General features: G+C 43.4%; 1 protein-coding gene across 2 annotated transcripts; it reads right to left on the reverse strand.

The window, feature by feature from the left end:
• Positions 1–8,119: 8,119 nt before the first annotated feature.
• CLDND1 (claudin domain containing 1) lies at positions 8,120–16,172 on the reverse strand. 2 transcript variants are annotated; one of them, XM_032680491.1, is made up of 6 exons: positions 16,112–16,172; positions 15,574–15,752; positions 11,271–11,569; positions 9,980–10,087; positions 9,471–9,608; positions 8,120–9,377 (listed from the first exon to the last, which is right to left on the reverse strand). In XM_032680491.1, the coding sequence occupies exons 3-6, from the start codon at positions 11,557–11,559 to the stop codon at positions 9,157–9,159; spliced, it is 756 nt and encodes a 251-aa protein (XP_032536382.1). In that variant the 5' UTR covers positions 11,560–11,569; positions 15,574–15,752; positions 16,112–16,172; the 3' UTR covers positions 8,120–9,156. The 2 variants fall into 2 exon arrangements, with proteins under 2 accessions (XP_032536382.1, XP_032536383.1); XM_032680492.1 differs by lacking the exon at positions 16,112–16,172 and adding an exon at positions 15,900–15,918.
• Positions 16,173–16,223: the final 51 nt, after the last annotated feature.

Below are 16,223 nucleotides of genomic sequence, written 5' to 3' on the forward strand. Positions count from 1 at the left end.
GAAATCTGTGACAAGGAAGAGAAATCTATACCAAGGAAGAAATCTTGCTTAACAAACCTCATTTTCAGTGGTAAATTCCAAAGAAGTTTGTGGAGAAACGGCTGATGAGTACTTCCTTGTGAATAAGCTCAATACTATCTCAGAAGGGATATGAATGTATCACTAATATGAAGCTGTCTGCTTTCCTGCAAGGTCAGAAGGAATATCAGCTTTATTATTTGCATTTCAGACTTATTTTCCAAACTTTGCCTTTGTCAAATTCTATGTCACCTCTATTTTCTGATGCTTTCCTTTGATCCCTTTCATTTCAGCCTGACTCAGCATAACAAACATCAAAAAGAAGACTCACTGCATATCAAACATCTGCCCTTATTCTGCTATTTATGACAAATTTTTAATATAACTCCATATGAACTACTTCATCAATGTCTAAGAGACAGCAGTTCTGAGCTACAAATAATATGTGTGGTCTCATTTCACCCCTACAAGAAATGCTGTAAATGGGACAGGAGTACGATGAGATGTATCATGCAGAGTGAATCAATGCTTCTTCGTTACACCAAGCAACAGACTTTCTTAAAATGGTTCACCAAGGTTCAAAACAGTTACATAAGACTGTGAATTTTACAGACCAGATCTGCATGGCATCACTCAGGTGTGTGCGGGATTTCAAGGCTACTCTTTTTTTTTGTTCTAAATCCAAGAGGTACAAACCCCAGTGTGTTCATTCAGGCCTTGCAATATCAACTAAAGAAGTCCAGATACCTAATACCTCCCATTCATTGTATAACAGTAACACCACTGATTAAAAAAGAAGGGTAAGAAGACTATGAACTGTAATCTAGACAAAGGACTGTTCTTGCTTAGTAAGCACTCCGATGGCAGTGCTGCCTTCAGTGGAGGCACTAACAGAGCCCCTGTCCTCTATGAGCCTCCTTTATAGGAAACAGAATCAGTATGTCAGCAACTCCATCTTGAACTGGCCAATAAATTCTAAAAGGGAAGGAAGGACAATAATCATAAATACATAGACATCATAGTTTCCTCAGGTTTGTCTCACTGAGAAACAAGATTAAATAAGCCCCAAACTAAATACATCTCAAACAAATATAATAAACAAAAACTTTAGGAAAAAAAACTATGGAAGTGACTTTTTGGAACATATCTTGAGCCAGTGTCCTAGGTAAAATAAATAACTGGATCTTCACCATATTTCACAACACTCATTTGAGGGTCCATGTTCAGTTACCAGGTTTGGTAATTTGTATTTCATAAATAATTCTGCGACAGATTAAGCCAAGACAGTCCCTCAGAAATGGTGTCACTGAGTAGATGAGCCCTTGGTAAAATGTTTTCCTGAAGACAGCTTGGATGAGGAACAGTGTAATGCTGAAGGGATGGATAATCATCTAGCCAGGATCAAGCACACCTAGACCTAGAATTCTTTTTTCTGTCCATCAGTTTTGTTCTCCTTTACTACAGACTAAGCTGGTTACCTCTTCTCCTATCACCAGTGGATGTGGAGAACTACCAGCCATTTTCTGTATCAATTTCCTTTGTAAAAAAATGTTACTTGCCCCACTCAAAGTGTCCTTGCTTCTACATAATGGCTCTGTTGCTCCCTGTCTTGTTGGTTATGGTTTCTAAAAATTCTAGAGGTGCTGTTCACTCCTCTCAGGATATTCCCAGCTATCTACAACTTCAACACACAATGTCAGCTAAGGCTGAACATGGTCAAGTGAAAAACAATTATTTCCTGCATCTTTTATGCATATCCCAAGTTAATACATTTCAGAATAGGAATCTACAGTAAACATTACCTTTATCTGAAATTCAACTTCCTGAATCTTCATTATCAGTGACTTACTTTGTTCACTTACTTCTCACTGCTTTAACTAACCCTCCCAACTTTCTATTGGGTCGGGAACTTGGAATCTCTGACATCTTTGTTGAAAATCTTCCTTTCCAATGAGAAGACAAAGGTGACTCCCATAATTTCTAGGAACCCTAGCAGTTAATCTAAAAATTACTGGCAATAAAGAAAAAACCCAGACTAAATGTATGATACAGCCTCTGAAAATGGGGGGAAAAGTTCCGCACGTACTGTCTTTACCCATAGATCAGAATCTTTGCACTGTGTATGATGGCACTGTTGCAGTTTTCTTTACTGCTCCATCAGTTGATCCCTATTTCCTTGCCAGCTTGTTGAACAAACAATATCCATATATCAAGAAGCTATCAGCCCTCTACTGGCATCTCCTGGGGTGAAGATGACCTGGAGTAGGGAGCATAACAGAAGCAGACAGCCCACACTGTATCATGCAAATCTGCTACTGCAAATTAAGGTCTTATTTCTCATTGTGTAAACACTGGATGTAGAGAGTTTAAACTGCAAACTGGCAGAGCTAACATCATCCAGGCCATGTTAAATAGGGTGCCAGTGCTTTAAAGGCATTCATGGCTGGAGCTGCATGCCCTTACCTGTTCCTCTGCCTCAGTTTCCAGACGCACCCAACTGGGTGTGTAATGGGGATGTGGACAGATTTAAGATCCTCTGCATAGGGCCCAAAGTGCCCCTGAAGTGAGTAGCTAATTTATTTATTGTGGTAAAAGAAGCTATGAAAGAAAGAGAACAATGTGGGGAGAATTAGTGCAGGAGCTGGGAGAAGAAAGCAAGGAGACACAGAAGGGGGACAAGTCTATCACCTGGATGATGACACTCCTGTCAGCTCACAAAGGTGGCTGAAGGTAAAGCACACTTATCTGCTGCAAAACAGGTTTGACTTCCTCTCCCTGTAATGCTACACACTTCCTTGTGCTCCCTGCAGGGAGAGCCCGGGCTGCCCCAGCCTGCATTTCAATCCCCGGCCCACAGGGGAATTCACAGAGTTTGGTCCATTCTGTCCCTCACATGGTTGATAGAGTTGTCCTAGTGCTGTTCTCAGGCACGTCTGCAGTGGCTCAAGCAGAATGGTGAAGCTGCTCCAGAACCTGGAACTCACTCTCAAGGGCCGCTCATTTCCCACTGCAGCCTGTCCTGCTCACCAGCTCCTGCTGTCTCACCTCACAGTTCAGCGCTGGGAAGATGGGGTGACTCTGCCAGCAGCATCTGCTCCTCCTGACACCACTCGTGACAACCTCGTCATTTGTGATGGAACTCCAAGACCTTTAGCGAACCCAAGCAGTTCCAGCACTGGGCAGACACTGAGGCTTTACACCACCACTGCTGTTGTTCTGTGGGGAAGTAAACATCAAAATGCAAATCAAAGCTAGCTGCTTAAATGGGTCACTTCAGTACAGGACAAAAGGGATTTGTTTGCAAAAGAAACTACTGCAACAGCCCCGTCGCTGATTTTGTAGTGAAGACAAACTGCACCCCTTTCTCAATCAAAGCAATTTAATGAGGGCTGGAGAAATGAGTTAAGTCACTGGGACCACAAAATCACAAGCAGTTTGTTTAAATTAGGGAATTAGCCGTGGGTAAGTGAGGACGGTCCAGTGCAGGACTGAGACCCAGAAAGGATTTGGAGAAGCTGTGAAACCAGTTCTCCAGCATCTGCTATCAAAATCACCAGCAGGCAGGAAGGCTCTGTTGCACTTAAGACATCACAGAAAATTAGCACTGGCTCTGCCACTCCAGCACACTCCTGATCTCACCCAGCCAGTGCTCCAAAACATACCAGCTTGGTGATTAACTGGTGGATTCAATCAACAACGAAATCAACATCACTGTAAGCACTTCGGGTGGTCAGCTTTGGTGCTCTCACGCCTGTTTGTCACAGGCAAATCCTCTGAAAATGAGGGAAGTTCTCGGTGAATTTACATGGAAACCACTTAATGTAAAAAGGTATTGTCACGGTGACTTGGCCAACAGTGTCAGCTACCTGGCTCTGTAGAGAAATCTCCCAAAAAAATCAAATTAGCTAAAGGTACAAGCTGTACTTGGCCTCCGAGGAAGGAAAAAAAAAAAATCATAATTCTCTGCAGTGCTGATTCTGTTGCTCAGTCCAAGAGTACCTACACTGATGGCACATTGCAGTTGGACAGTGCTAGGAAAGGCTCCAAATCACACTCGCCTGACACAGAGCAAAGGACACTCAATACTAACAAAGCTAATGCAACTCCCCACAGCTGAGCTTCCATGGGCAGACATCCTCTTTGCAAACATCAATCTAAAAAATATAATATTCTAAAATCTTTTTATGTGAGAGACACTTCAAAAGAGGCAAATGAAAGATGTGAGAAAGCTGAAAAGAAACCCCAACTTTTTTTTAGGAGAATTTTGATTAAGTAATAATTAACTTTCATTAAACAAAAGATTCTGGTTTTCTTGAAGATTTCCAATCTTCATCTCCGAAAATCCCAGGCTAGAGAGATGCTTGAATCCTCTGCAAAAGTCATCTTCACCTTTGTCTGTACACAGAAAGCATGCAGCAGACACATCTGATACTCATTGCTCTAATCTGATCAATAAATAAAAACACTGTCCCCATGGTTATTTTTAAAAGGGGAGACTTTAGAAGGAAGGAGGAGACAGAGGAGTGGGATACATTAACACTTCCAGATTTTTTTCAGTGCTCATCATTTGTATAAAGGTTTGGCAAGTATCAGTAGGCAGACAGGCGCTTGCTAAGTGTTGATTTTGCACATGCCTGTTATTGCCATATCCAGATACCTACACAGTCTTCCAGTGATGGAGTATCCACCCTTCCACTGTCATATATCTGAACTGCAACTTGAACAAAGGCTTCATTTTACACTCTGTAGTCCTGAAAGCTGTAGTTTAAAAATATAGGGCAATATTCTACAGCAATAGAAGAGTTAGCAGTAAACATGCAAAGTTTTGATCCTTTCCTATTAGAAAGCAGGTTATAAAGAAGTAGCACAAACTCCAGCTGTTCCTGAGGAAATGGAGAAAAAAAAAAGCAGTTTCAAGATGTTATCCTCTCAGTTGAGACACACAATCCACTTGAGCAGGAAATACACACAGATGGGGTGGACAATCAGTCCCAGATGTACCGATGACAAGCTGCTGACATTTCAGAATTTCCCTTTGATTAGCAGGTGCTGGCTGAATACACAGCAAGGCTAGAGCGTAGAGAAAGAGCTTTTCTGAAGTCATTGCCTTGAGTCACTGAACAGCAGCACTGCAGGAGACTGACTTTGAGCTGGTACATAACTTGGTGCCAACAGTAAGTGACAAAGAACAGAAAAACTAAACAAAAAACCCCCCAACAATGCAAACACCTTTCTCAAAAACCACTTCAGATCATTTTAGATCTGGAGAGATTCATTATTACCAAAGCAAGAAGATTGCAACAGATTTGGCTGGGAAGGCCCACCTGTTTTCAGTCATCTCTCCTCTAATACAAGCAGGAGCTGTCCTTACAATCACAATAATAAAACCCCTCTTTGCAGCTTCATTGACCAGTCCCTTCTCAGAATGGTTTGGAGCAGGGGGAGAGAACAGGGAAAACATCGACTTGAGGAAAAGAGGCTGCTACTTAAACTAAAAACTTAGTTGCTCTGTGTAGCTTTCTGCTAGTCCTGCTTTCCCAGAGGTTTCACAGTGTCATCAGCAAAACAAACCCAAGCCTGTGAAGAAGGACAGTGTCATATAAAGGCATGTTTGAAAGGCAAATGCAGCTTGCTCACCTTAGATTTGGGGGACAGGACCTTTATGAGCTTCTCATAAGCACAAGAGGAGAATTCACCCACTTTCTTATGCTGCCACTGTGATGGTGCTGTGAGTGGGGAGGAAGGTACCTGTGGTGAAGGAGCAGCAGCTGGCCCTTGCTATGCTACTCAGTACCACGCAGGGAATCCACGAATTCATGATGGAGTCCTGGGAGCTTGCTCCCATGCAGTGCCAAGAGTCCTCAGTTCTCACACTTAGAATCTGACTGGATTCCTCCTCCTCCTCTTTTGCTTCTCCTTTTCCTTTGATATGCCTTCTCTTCATTTTCACTGGCCCATACAAGAATGTTACAGATGTGTCCCTTTTTCTCTGTGATCACAGACACACAACAACATCCCTTTTTTCACCCGTTTTCATACAACTGCACGTATCTGCCTCATCCCTATTTTCATATGACTGTGTATATCTGCCTCATCCCTATCTCCAGCATTGAACCAGTATCAGTAGACATCTCACATGGTCAGACCACAAAATACCAAGGAACACAAATCAGCCTTTGATCTCACCACTTTCTTCCCCAGTTGGAGCACTTGTGCCTGCATTTGCACGTATGTATGTGACCACAAACATATACACACAGGTCAAGATCCTCTTGAATGCAGCCTCTGAACCTGGCATGAGGCTCTGACAGTGTGAAGGGCCTGTGCCACTGGGTCAAGAGCTCAATCATTATCTGTCAGTGTGCTCAGTCATCTCTCTTTTACAGAATTACTCCGTCCTCCGTATCTCCTCTGACATCTCCTCTGCTGTTCTGTCCTCCAACGCCATTTACTGGACCCAAGCCAGCAGTCTAAGAACTCTTCTTGCTCCCTTCACACCTTGAGCAAAGCACATGGCTACAAAAGAACATAGTGATACACAGATCCACCATCCCAGAAAACAGACCAGCCTCCTTTCTAGGTGAAATGTGCCTCTCACCAAGATCCACTCTGATGAAGAAATCTTTACACAAGAGTGAAACAGAAAAAAAACCCCACCAAACCTGAAAGGTGACCCTCTTTTTAGTTAAAATGGTCCAAACTAAGGCTCAATTAAAGCCTCTTTTCTTCATTCCTGGGCAGAAAAAGCAGAAACATTTATCTTAGGCACAGACACAAGCAGGCAATCTTGGTTTTGCTGATACTTAAAATTATCAAGAAAGGATAGACAGCATCACTAACATTCTCTTTTCTCCCCATAATAATCCTTCTTTTGGAAACAAGAAAGTTAACATTTGAAAACTGAGATCTACAATTCAGAAAAATAAGCATCTGATACAAGGAGAGAGAACGAGGGCACAGGATTTCCATTGCTCAGATCAAAATCACACAATATGATTATTCTGCCAGCTCCTGAAAAAAAAGACAAAACCCAACAAACTGTATTAGATAAAAACATCAGCAGTGTTTCCTCTCCAACTGCAGAATAACAACTCCAGTCCCTTTGACCCAAGCTGAGGTTTGTGTGCCCTAGTAATTCTGGCACATGAGGAACATGAGCAGTTAGGCCTTATCTAAATCAGAGATAATTACACTGAAAAAGCATCATATCAGTACAGATCAGCAGCACAGATTTTCATTTACTCTCAGTTACAGCACAAAAGTATCACATCCCCTCTCACAATGTTACACCTGGCTCAGACATTGCAGAGAGGGAAAGAAGCTGCTTAAGGAGGAAAAGTGAAAAATTACTCCAAACCAGGAGAAAGAGGATTATCTTGAATGGCCTGCCACTGCTTTTTCAGTTATCTTTGTTTTCATCATCATCCTTGTTTTACTTTGTAAAGATTCCAATGATGATAACAAAAGAAGTAGGTTGATTCCTATCACACACTTCAGGAAAAAAAAAGAAAGATACAAGCAGATATACCTGATCTTCAAGGAAATCATGACAAGGGCTGTTTGCTGACCCAGCAAACACAGCCTGGGTAGAAACATTTACTGCGAAAAAAAGAAAAAAGGCACAAAACAAAACAGAAAAACAGCCATGAGATAAAAGTGCCTGTATCTGTGTCACTGCCATCAAAGTGTCTCACAGAATCCTTGCCATAACAGACTTACTCTTACTGTCAAGATTTATTTCTCCTAACTCGTACTTCTTACATTAAGCATGGAGTAAGGAAACGAGGAGAGTTAAGGCCTCAGAATTAAACAGTTTAGTCTTGGAACATTGTTTTCTCGATATGACAGTCTGGCTAGAGTTGAAGTAATTTAGAAGAAATATGTGCAGTTGTGAACTAATTAGAATTTATGGGGTGTTGTGCCCCCCAGTGATGAGCAGAAGAAAATTTAAAATTAATAGAAGCCCAAATCTATTATCTTTGTTTCTGGTGACATTTCCCTTAAAACAGAGAGTTATCTACACATTGGCTTTACTTTCCCCAGGCAAAATTCATTTTAGATCATTCCCTACCCTCCCATTAGATTCACGCAATGCCGAAAATTTCTGATTTTTTAGTTTTTATTATTTCATTTAAACATTAGGTTTTGGGCAAGATAGGAAAAGAGCAGCACCTTTTAAAAAAAACCTGATGTGTGTTATATAGGACAAACAGGTGAAATTTAAAAAAAGTTAAGTTTATATATGTACATATACACACATACACTAAACCAAATTAAAACCAAAAAAACTTGTGAGGAGGTCATTTTCAACAGGAGAGAAGAAAGCCTTATTTCACAGCAAGCAAAAGCACCACAAGTTAAGATTAGAGTGCACAATCACATGTAGTGCAGATACCAAACTAGCCTGGGTCCTGGAAGCAGTGTAGCTAGAGCAGCACAGAGCTCCACAAGGGCCGTCTTATCCCACTCCTTGGCAGAAGCAAGTGCAGAGCCTGCACTCAGGAGGGTGTGCTGTGCAGGCACTCCCATAGCTGGCTGCTCTGCCTCCATCAATGTTGGCAGACGACACAAGATGTAGCAAACCAGTGAGAACAGGAGACCCAGAGTTAAGCTACAGACTGACTTAGCTACAGTATTTCCGTAACTGAGGTTTCTGAGTTCCCCCAGGTCTTTTGGGTGCTCCCTTGTAGGTACTGCCTACTTGGGTCACACAGCAGACAGCTCCTGATTATTTATTATTTGTGCACTGAAGTGCCCATTCTTGCCTACCTGCACCCTTTCCTATCTCTCTTTCACCCCACAACACCACTTCTATTTCCTCCAGGCTGACAGAGTAATAAAATTAGGAAGGGGCATGTACACCTAACTAAGGGGAATTGTCAACAACCAATGAAGCTTAAAAAATAATAGCAATTCTTAAAAAAACCCAATTAAAAAACCTGTTCAAGTTCTGCAGACTTCTGGCGGAGTTTGGTCATTTAGCCCAGAGGTCTTTGTCTTCAGGGCCCACAGGCTAAATTGTCTCCACTGGCAAGAAGCATGCAGTACACGATAAAATTCTGACTAAAAGAAAAAAGTAGTACAGGCTGGGAGGAGAGGAGGCTCTAACATGGAAACCCCAAAGTGCAGCAGCAGCACTTATGCTACCCGGTACGCTTTCAAGAGGGTGAACTCCTTCCTGTTGGTGCGAGCTGCCCAGATGAAAAGAGCAGCTGCCATGAACTGCAAAGGTGCCGACACACAGGCGAGGCAGAAGGACCAGCCAAATTCACCCCTCACGTCATCAGGCAGAGGCAGCTTCTTGTGGAGCAGCTCAATCCCAGCTACGTAGCAGCCAACGAGGCCCAGCGTACAAAGCCCTGGGGAAGGAAGCGGCAAAGCACAATGAGCTCACCCCTGCAGTGCTCTGGTGGGCACAGTGAGCTTTGGGAGGAGGATGGCAGGACAACTACCTGCTAGGAAATGCAGGACTCCAGTGGCAATGGCTGGGTAAAGGCTGCGACAGGCACAGGCACAGAGCCCAATCAGAGCCCCAAAGCACATGAGGCCGATGCTGACAAAGGGCAGGAGAAACTGCAGTCGCCAGAGATCTGAAAGAAACACACAAGTTTGCTGAAGATGTGTGAGAAACTGATCTTCTCCCACCATCTTACATTACCTTCTACCCGTGCTGATGCTTCTTCACCAGATATTCTACATTCATAGCTAAAAAGGACCAAAGGCTGCAGTGAAGTAGAAAGAACTTAATTTGTTAACTCCCAAATTCCTGTACTGCATTCATGGGCAAAGCCTTTGCTAACACATCTACATTTTCCTTTCAAACTCTGATCTACTGCCTGCGCTAATGTAAAAATAAACGCAGAGCAAGACACAGCAGCTTTCCTTACTAGTGACTGTATTTGAGAAGCATCTTTTTTTTTTTATTCTATTTGTTTATCTGCCAGAAGTGAAAGACACTTACAAGTCCGATTCAAATCTGTGCCACTATTGTGATTTCCAGGCTCAATGTACTTTTCCATAAACTGATCAGAGAGGGAAAAACTGATGCAGTTTGTAGTCATGTCGTTTTCTGGGAGAGAAAAAAGAAAAAGTTACTATTAGGTGTCTTCCCTTCCCTCTCCCTCCACCTTTCAAATCCTCCTTTCCCAATCATTTGAGCTGGGAAGCTCTTGAAGAGTTCTATTGAGAGAAAAAATTATGTCTCAAAACAGATCTGTAGATGCCTTACTATGATGCAGTTAGCATTCAAACATGCAGCATCTTCAGGCTTACCTGGGTTATCCACAAAACTGTTCCATGCTTGACAGATTGGAAAAGAAATGTGGCATATGATGCTCAACTATGCTGCCACATATTCTTGTGCTCAGAGTCCCTTAAATAAGTTGTGCTTATCTCCATGTGCAGAATATAGTCTCATACTAAACATTTAATTCAAAAATGGGATAGAAAGAACTATTTAAAGAACAGGAAATATTTACTTCTTTACACTAAGTTTCTCCCTTTTTACGTCTCAGATTTTGCTTTGAGAATACTACTGAGCAAAGCTTGTTTAAATGTTAAATGTTTTCCAAAATAAGTATTTTCATGAGAGGAAAAAAAAAAAAGAATTTAACATTTTTTCTTTAGAAAATGTTGTTGAAGGTACATTTTTAAGAGGGTTCAAAATGAAGGGCTTCACACACACACACAATAAGTACACAAAATCTACTTTGAAGCAATTAAAATAATTGTTTACCACACCTATTTTCCCCCAACCATTGTGAAAAATATTACTAATATTTCAGTCCATATCCATTCATATCTAAAATGTGCTGATGCAATGGTAGGATATTTGTGACATGCAAACAAAGCGAATGACTAGCTAAAAGGAGTGAGTTCCTCCTTGACAAAGTGGTATCTTTATTCCACTGCTGGATCCCAGGATCTGTCCTAAAAAGACAGTGACTGGTACAGCAGCTGTAACTGTATCCCAAGCTGGACAGCTGATGCGAAATAAAAATCGAGCTGTGTAAGACTAAATTTAGATCAAGTATGATGTGTCAAATGCAGAATCTGCAGTAGTGACAGCCACAGACCATTTTGCCTGTTGCTCCTTTAAAAATCTGGACTGTCTTTATTAAACAAACAAACAAACAAACAAACAAAACATAAGCTAGCCTTCTGGAGGAACAAAGTGGCACAAATACGTTCTGAGGAAGTTAGCACATACCACCCCAGGCAAGCTAGGGAAGTGTTAATTGCTCTGGAGATACCTGGTGGGCTGTACCAGTGAGAGTTTTTGGGTACAGTGATGCACCTCCGCCACAGTCCAACCGTGCCGTTGCACCGGAAGAGCGCATCTGTGTAGGTCTTCTCATCTGCATCTTTGCTGAAAAACTCCTCCCAGATGCTTCTACCAGCTTCACTAACATTCTCAGCTGGGGACAGGGTGTGGTATTCGTACCAGAAGTCGGTGCCAATGGAAGCTGCCATGTAGATGGTGGAGATGAGGCTGAGCACACAGGCGATCACCAGTGCTGTGGCAAACCGGTTATCCATCATGGCGCCCTTCCTGCGGCACGGGAGGAGAGTGACAAGTGAGCAACTCTTCTGATGGCACACATAAAGTTATCTTAGCAGGGTCAAACTCATCACATCATCCCTCTTTTATGCAATGTCCTGTCAGGATACCCATGTCTTCCTCTTCCAACATGCTGGAATCAAAGAACACTGAGCAAATTTACAGTACTGGCCAGCGCACATTGGATCTGCGAGTTCAAAGTATGGATAATATCCCAGAGAGTGTGCTCTCCCAGCCACACTGCACTAGTGGCTCTCTCTGAAAGAGCAACTGACAGAGCAACACCAACTCCGTCCCCAAAGCAGATGGCACAGCTCGCTGCCATTTGTGATCCTGATTGTAAGGAACGTCAGAGAATCCATCCACAGTGTCCAGGCAGAAGACTTATCTTTCCTTAGGCGATTACCAAGGGTAGAAGTTATTTTTAGCCTGCCACCCCATACGGCTTTCACAGCTTGTGTTTACAGCAAAGATAAGAACCACAGGCATGCCAAAAAAGCTCTTCCAGACTGTTCACTAAAGCCAGCCATGCCAAAGCACTGGAATGCCTTTAGGGAATCAGAGAAATGCATCCAGGCACTAGAGACAGAACATGAAGGAAGAACTGAAAGACAGATTTGAAGTTATGGTAAATGGTGCACTAATGCCACAATACATATTGTGATATTTCTGAAGAACTACAGCAATGCAGGAGGGTGCCCTGCTCCATGGGAATAAGGTGATAAAACTGAAAGGCCTCCATATGCTGCCACAAGGACTTTGCTCTGCCTCCTTCTATTAGGGGTCACTTATGCCCTCCTTTGCAGGGCTGTGTTCACAAATGGCATGGATTCGGGGTGAAAGGAGGCATGGGAAAATACAAATACCACACACTTATGACAATATTGTGACTTTAATGAGCAAGTGATTGGTAACACATGAAATGTTTTGCGGATAATGCAAAGCACCAGACGACTCCTCTCAGATGCCTGTTGTTCTCATGCAGTTTCTGTGCTTGATTAAATTTATGGATTACCATGAATCAGGCTTGATGAAGTAGCCAGAAGGGGAAAAAAAAAAAAAAATCAATGGAAGCTAACTCGGCAGCTAGGCCTGTGGCAGGAGCTACTATCTAATCAGCTCTTGTCCATTGCTTGCTCTACCTCCCTTCTCCCACATACTTTGATCAAAATATTTTGGTCTAGTTTTTTTGCAAGTGACTGAACCACAACTGGAAACAGCAAGTGCCTTAAAACTCAACATTCTCAAGGAAAGACACCAGTGCTCAAGTCAGACCTGCCAGTAAGAAATTCTGAACTAAGAAACGAGGTGCAAATTAAAGCAGGGAGTTTCAAAGGCATCAGTGTTTGCTGTTAACAATACCATTCTTTTTCTTTTTCCTTCCATCTGCTCCTCTATTTATCTGAAATTGGCTAACAAGGAGGAGAAATTATGTGTACCCATATCTTTCCCTATGCTTCATTTGCATATTAAATGAGGCACACTCTTTGTAATATCCATCTTTGAACTGCATCCTTAGCAACAAGCACGAATAGAACTGATTTTTGGTGAACTGACAAGAAGCACCCATTTAAAATACTGCAAAGTTTGCATACCACAACTGCACTTAAACAATAATCCACAAGCTGTGAACTTTTATAAGCTAACTTAAATACTGAGAGGGAGAACACATTGTATCCAGGCTTATTTATCCAGAAAACACACAATCAAGACTAGACTTGGAAGCAAATTCTCTGCGCAGTGTTTAATTCTTGGTTACGTACTTCCATTCTCTTCTGATATCCCAGCATCTAGCTCAAGGAACACAGGGTGTGGGATAAGCAGGACAGGGACAGAGCACATTGCTGCGTAGATCTGGCCTCACCATTCACCCGCCACTGAATTCACTGAGGGATCCCCTCCCCTTCACAAACATCTCATCAAGCAAACAGGGCATGTGGCACCTCCAGGGCCAAAGCTCCTGCCCAGCTGAGCTCAGAGCTGAGCAGATTCTCCAGGAACCCACTCTCCCAGCAAGCAGCAGAACAGGCTGGCGAGCAGGCTGGTCTGGATTTTTCACTCCACTGCAGTCACATTCACTGCAAGAGGAACCCTCTGCAACAGATTCCTCTCTTTAGAAAGGGCTCTCTCTGGGTGGAAGGATCACAAGAACCTTCAAGCTCCATCCTCAGACTGGTGTCTAATGAAAAAGAACGTAAACAGAACATTACTGGGCCACTGATCTGCTGTCACTGCCTCTCAATATAAATGCTTATAATAACAAATGCTCAATAAATGCTTATAATAACAAAGCCCTATCAACTTTGTGCCTAACATACAGAAAGAAAAGAACTGACTCAAAAATCTTACTTTCAGATACAAATCCCTGCTGCCAGGTGCAGAACACTGCTGCTGGAAATGCCCCTATCAGACCACCATTAAAACACGACCACATCCTTCTGACCAGCCTCCTCTGTGCTGGCATACTGTGGACTTGGCAGAGCCGATGCCAGTTGGCAACCAAGAACAAATCATAAGCAAAATGAAGGGTTAATCCCCAAACAGTAAATTAAAGCACTGCCCAGTGTTCATTATTCACTTGCTAGAAGGGATGTGGCAATCTATTGAGGTTCAATCCCTGTAATGTAACTCCAGGCACAGGCAGAGAGCAGCTAATGGGGCTACAGATCCCAAAATCTAGTGGGTGGCTTCGTGTGGCATTTGTCCCAAAAAACACATGCAGATTTTCAGTATGGACAAGACAGTGCAAAGGCATGAGCACATCCCCAATTCCTTACAACAAAGGTCCCCTCAATGCTTCTGCCTAACATTTCAACTGCTTACAGAAAAGATTAAGAACTCCACAACGCTTCAAGCAAATTTTGAACTAGTTTTTCCTGCCACAGTCTATGTAGTAGACTTGACTACCCTGCCCATTCACTGTGTATATCCAATGCATCTTCACGTACAGCAGACGCATTCCCACTTAAACGAAGTGTCCTTTTAAAAGGCACAACCCTCTGCCCAGCCCCAGGAAGAGCTCAATGGCAGTTGCAAGCACAGTCAGTAAGAAATAGTTACCAGAGAAGACCATGAAGAAGGACACTGTATGCTCACAGGATTATTGCCACACTTTGCAAAAGGTTCTGTACAGAACAATGTGTAGGTGGTGCTTTGGAATAAACTTACTTACGAAAAAATAACTTTACTGCCAAAGATGACATGAATTATAAAGACATAAAGATTGATTACAAATAAAAATATTTTGTCTTTACAGGCTGTCAGCAAGACCCTTCATTGTTTTACAGAAGGTTTGTTCATATAGCACTGCCAGCACATTTTACTCTAACAGCAGAGGCTACTTCAAACAAGTCATGGCTGCAACTAAGCTATGCAACGAATCTAAGACAACATAAGGCAGTTGTAAACAGGTAGAAGTGCTTCACATGATATCGTAACCATTAAAGAAGCAAGACGTAAAAATTGTAAAAGTCCACCTCACAAAGAGAAGGCAAAGGCCAAACTGGCAGCAACATTCAAAGCAACGACTGGATGCACGCAGTTTGGGGGGGGGGGAAACAAAGGGGGCAAGTCAGTAGAGCTGAAAGAGAAAAAATGTAGAACAGAACAAAAACAAGTATTCTGGCAAAAAATCAACTTAAGACTGAAGAATGGACAGCTTTTGTAAGAAGTTACTGTACCATGGCGGAAGGGAATACAAAAACATGAAGATTTTTATCTTGTTACTGTGGTCACTCCTTTCAGCCAACAGTGGGCCACCACATTTAAAAAACTCCTGTTACGTGACATCGCCAAAGAGGGAGGCTGCGTCCACTGGCATTCTCTCTCGGGAAACATGCTTGCAATCTGACTGCTCTTTAGGAAGAGGAATTAGGGAGAAGGCCTACAAGAAGGTGTAAATGTGGTGAGAGGGCTGGCAACAGCACCGAACAAGATCGTCCTTTTCATATGGGCAACGGAAGGTTAGGAAAGATTGCTGCCAAACACTTTTTTACCTTTGGCGGTCCTCAGGCGTCCCTCAGGACACGCAGCTCCAGTGATTCCAGGTGGCTTCAGAGGCACAGCGTTGGTTGTATCCCGTGGCCAGCAGAGAGCACGAAACGCAAACTTCCCTTCTGCCCCGACTGTGCCATTCATTCAGCTCCTTCCACACCACCAGCTCACAACAAGTGATCTAGAAGCAGAGAGCAAACCGAATGGTTTGGAGACAATTACTTAACTCCGACATTATTTAACAGACACCTCTCAGTGCTATTCATTAAGGAAAAAAATATGAAGGGGAGGGAAAAACGACTTGAAAAGCTCTAGGGTTTTTCACCACCTGCTGCACCAGGGCCAGCCCAGCGCAGGGCCGGGCTGGCCGGGCATCTCCACTGGGCGCGACCACCCCCGGGGGCTCGGGCCTCACAAGCAACAGCCCCGCGCGGGGGGGACGGCAGCCGCCGGCTGGTAGCCAACGCGAGGGAAGCGCCCCGATCCCCGACCCCTCTGCCCCGTCCCACCGCCAGGAACAGCCCCGCTCCCAGGACCCACCGTCCGCCGCCGCCGCCGCCTCGCACCCCCGGTCCGGCCCAGCCCGGCCCCGCTTCCGCCCGTCACGCCCGCCCGCGCGGGGCACCCTGGGCCATGTAGTTCTGCCGCCCCC

The sequence above is a fragment of the Chiroxiphia lanceolata genome, chromosome 2 (assembly GCF_009829145.1).
Source record: "Chiroxiphia lanceolata isolate bChiLan1 chromosome 2, bChiLan1.pri, whole genome shotgun sequence".
Lineage (NCBI taxonomy): Eukaryota > Metazoa > Chordata > Aves > Passeriformes > Pipridae > Chiroxiphia > Chiroxiphia lanceolata.

Excerpts from the sequence above, each read along its gene's own strand:
- CLDND1 (XM_032680491.1), bottom strand. The coding sequence starts at position 11,559 with ATGATGGATAACCGGTTTGCCACAGCACTGGTGATCGCCTGTGTGCTC. Across the intron at positions 10,088-11,270 it reads TCACTGGTACAGCCCACCAG|AAAACGACATGACTACAAAC; the intron begins GTATCTCCAGAG and ends TTTCTCTCCCAG. Across the intron at positions 9,609-9,979 it reads CACAGATTTGAATCGGACTT|ATCTCTGGCGACTGCAGTTT; the intron begins GTAAGTGTCTTT and ends TGTTTCTTTCAG.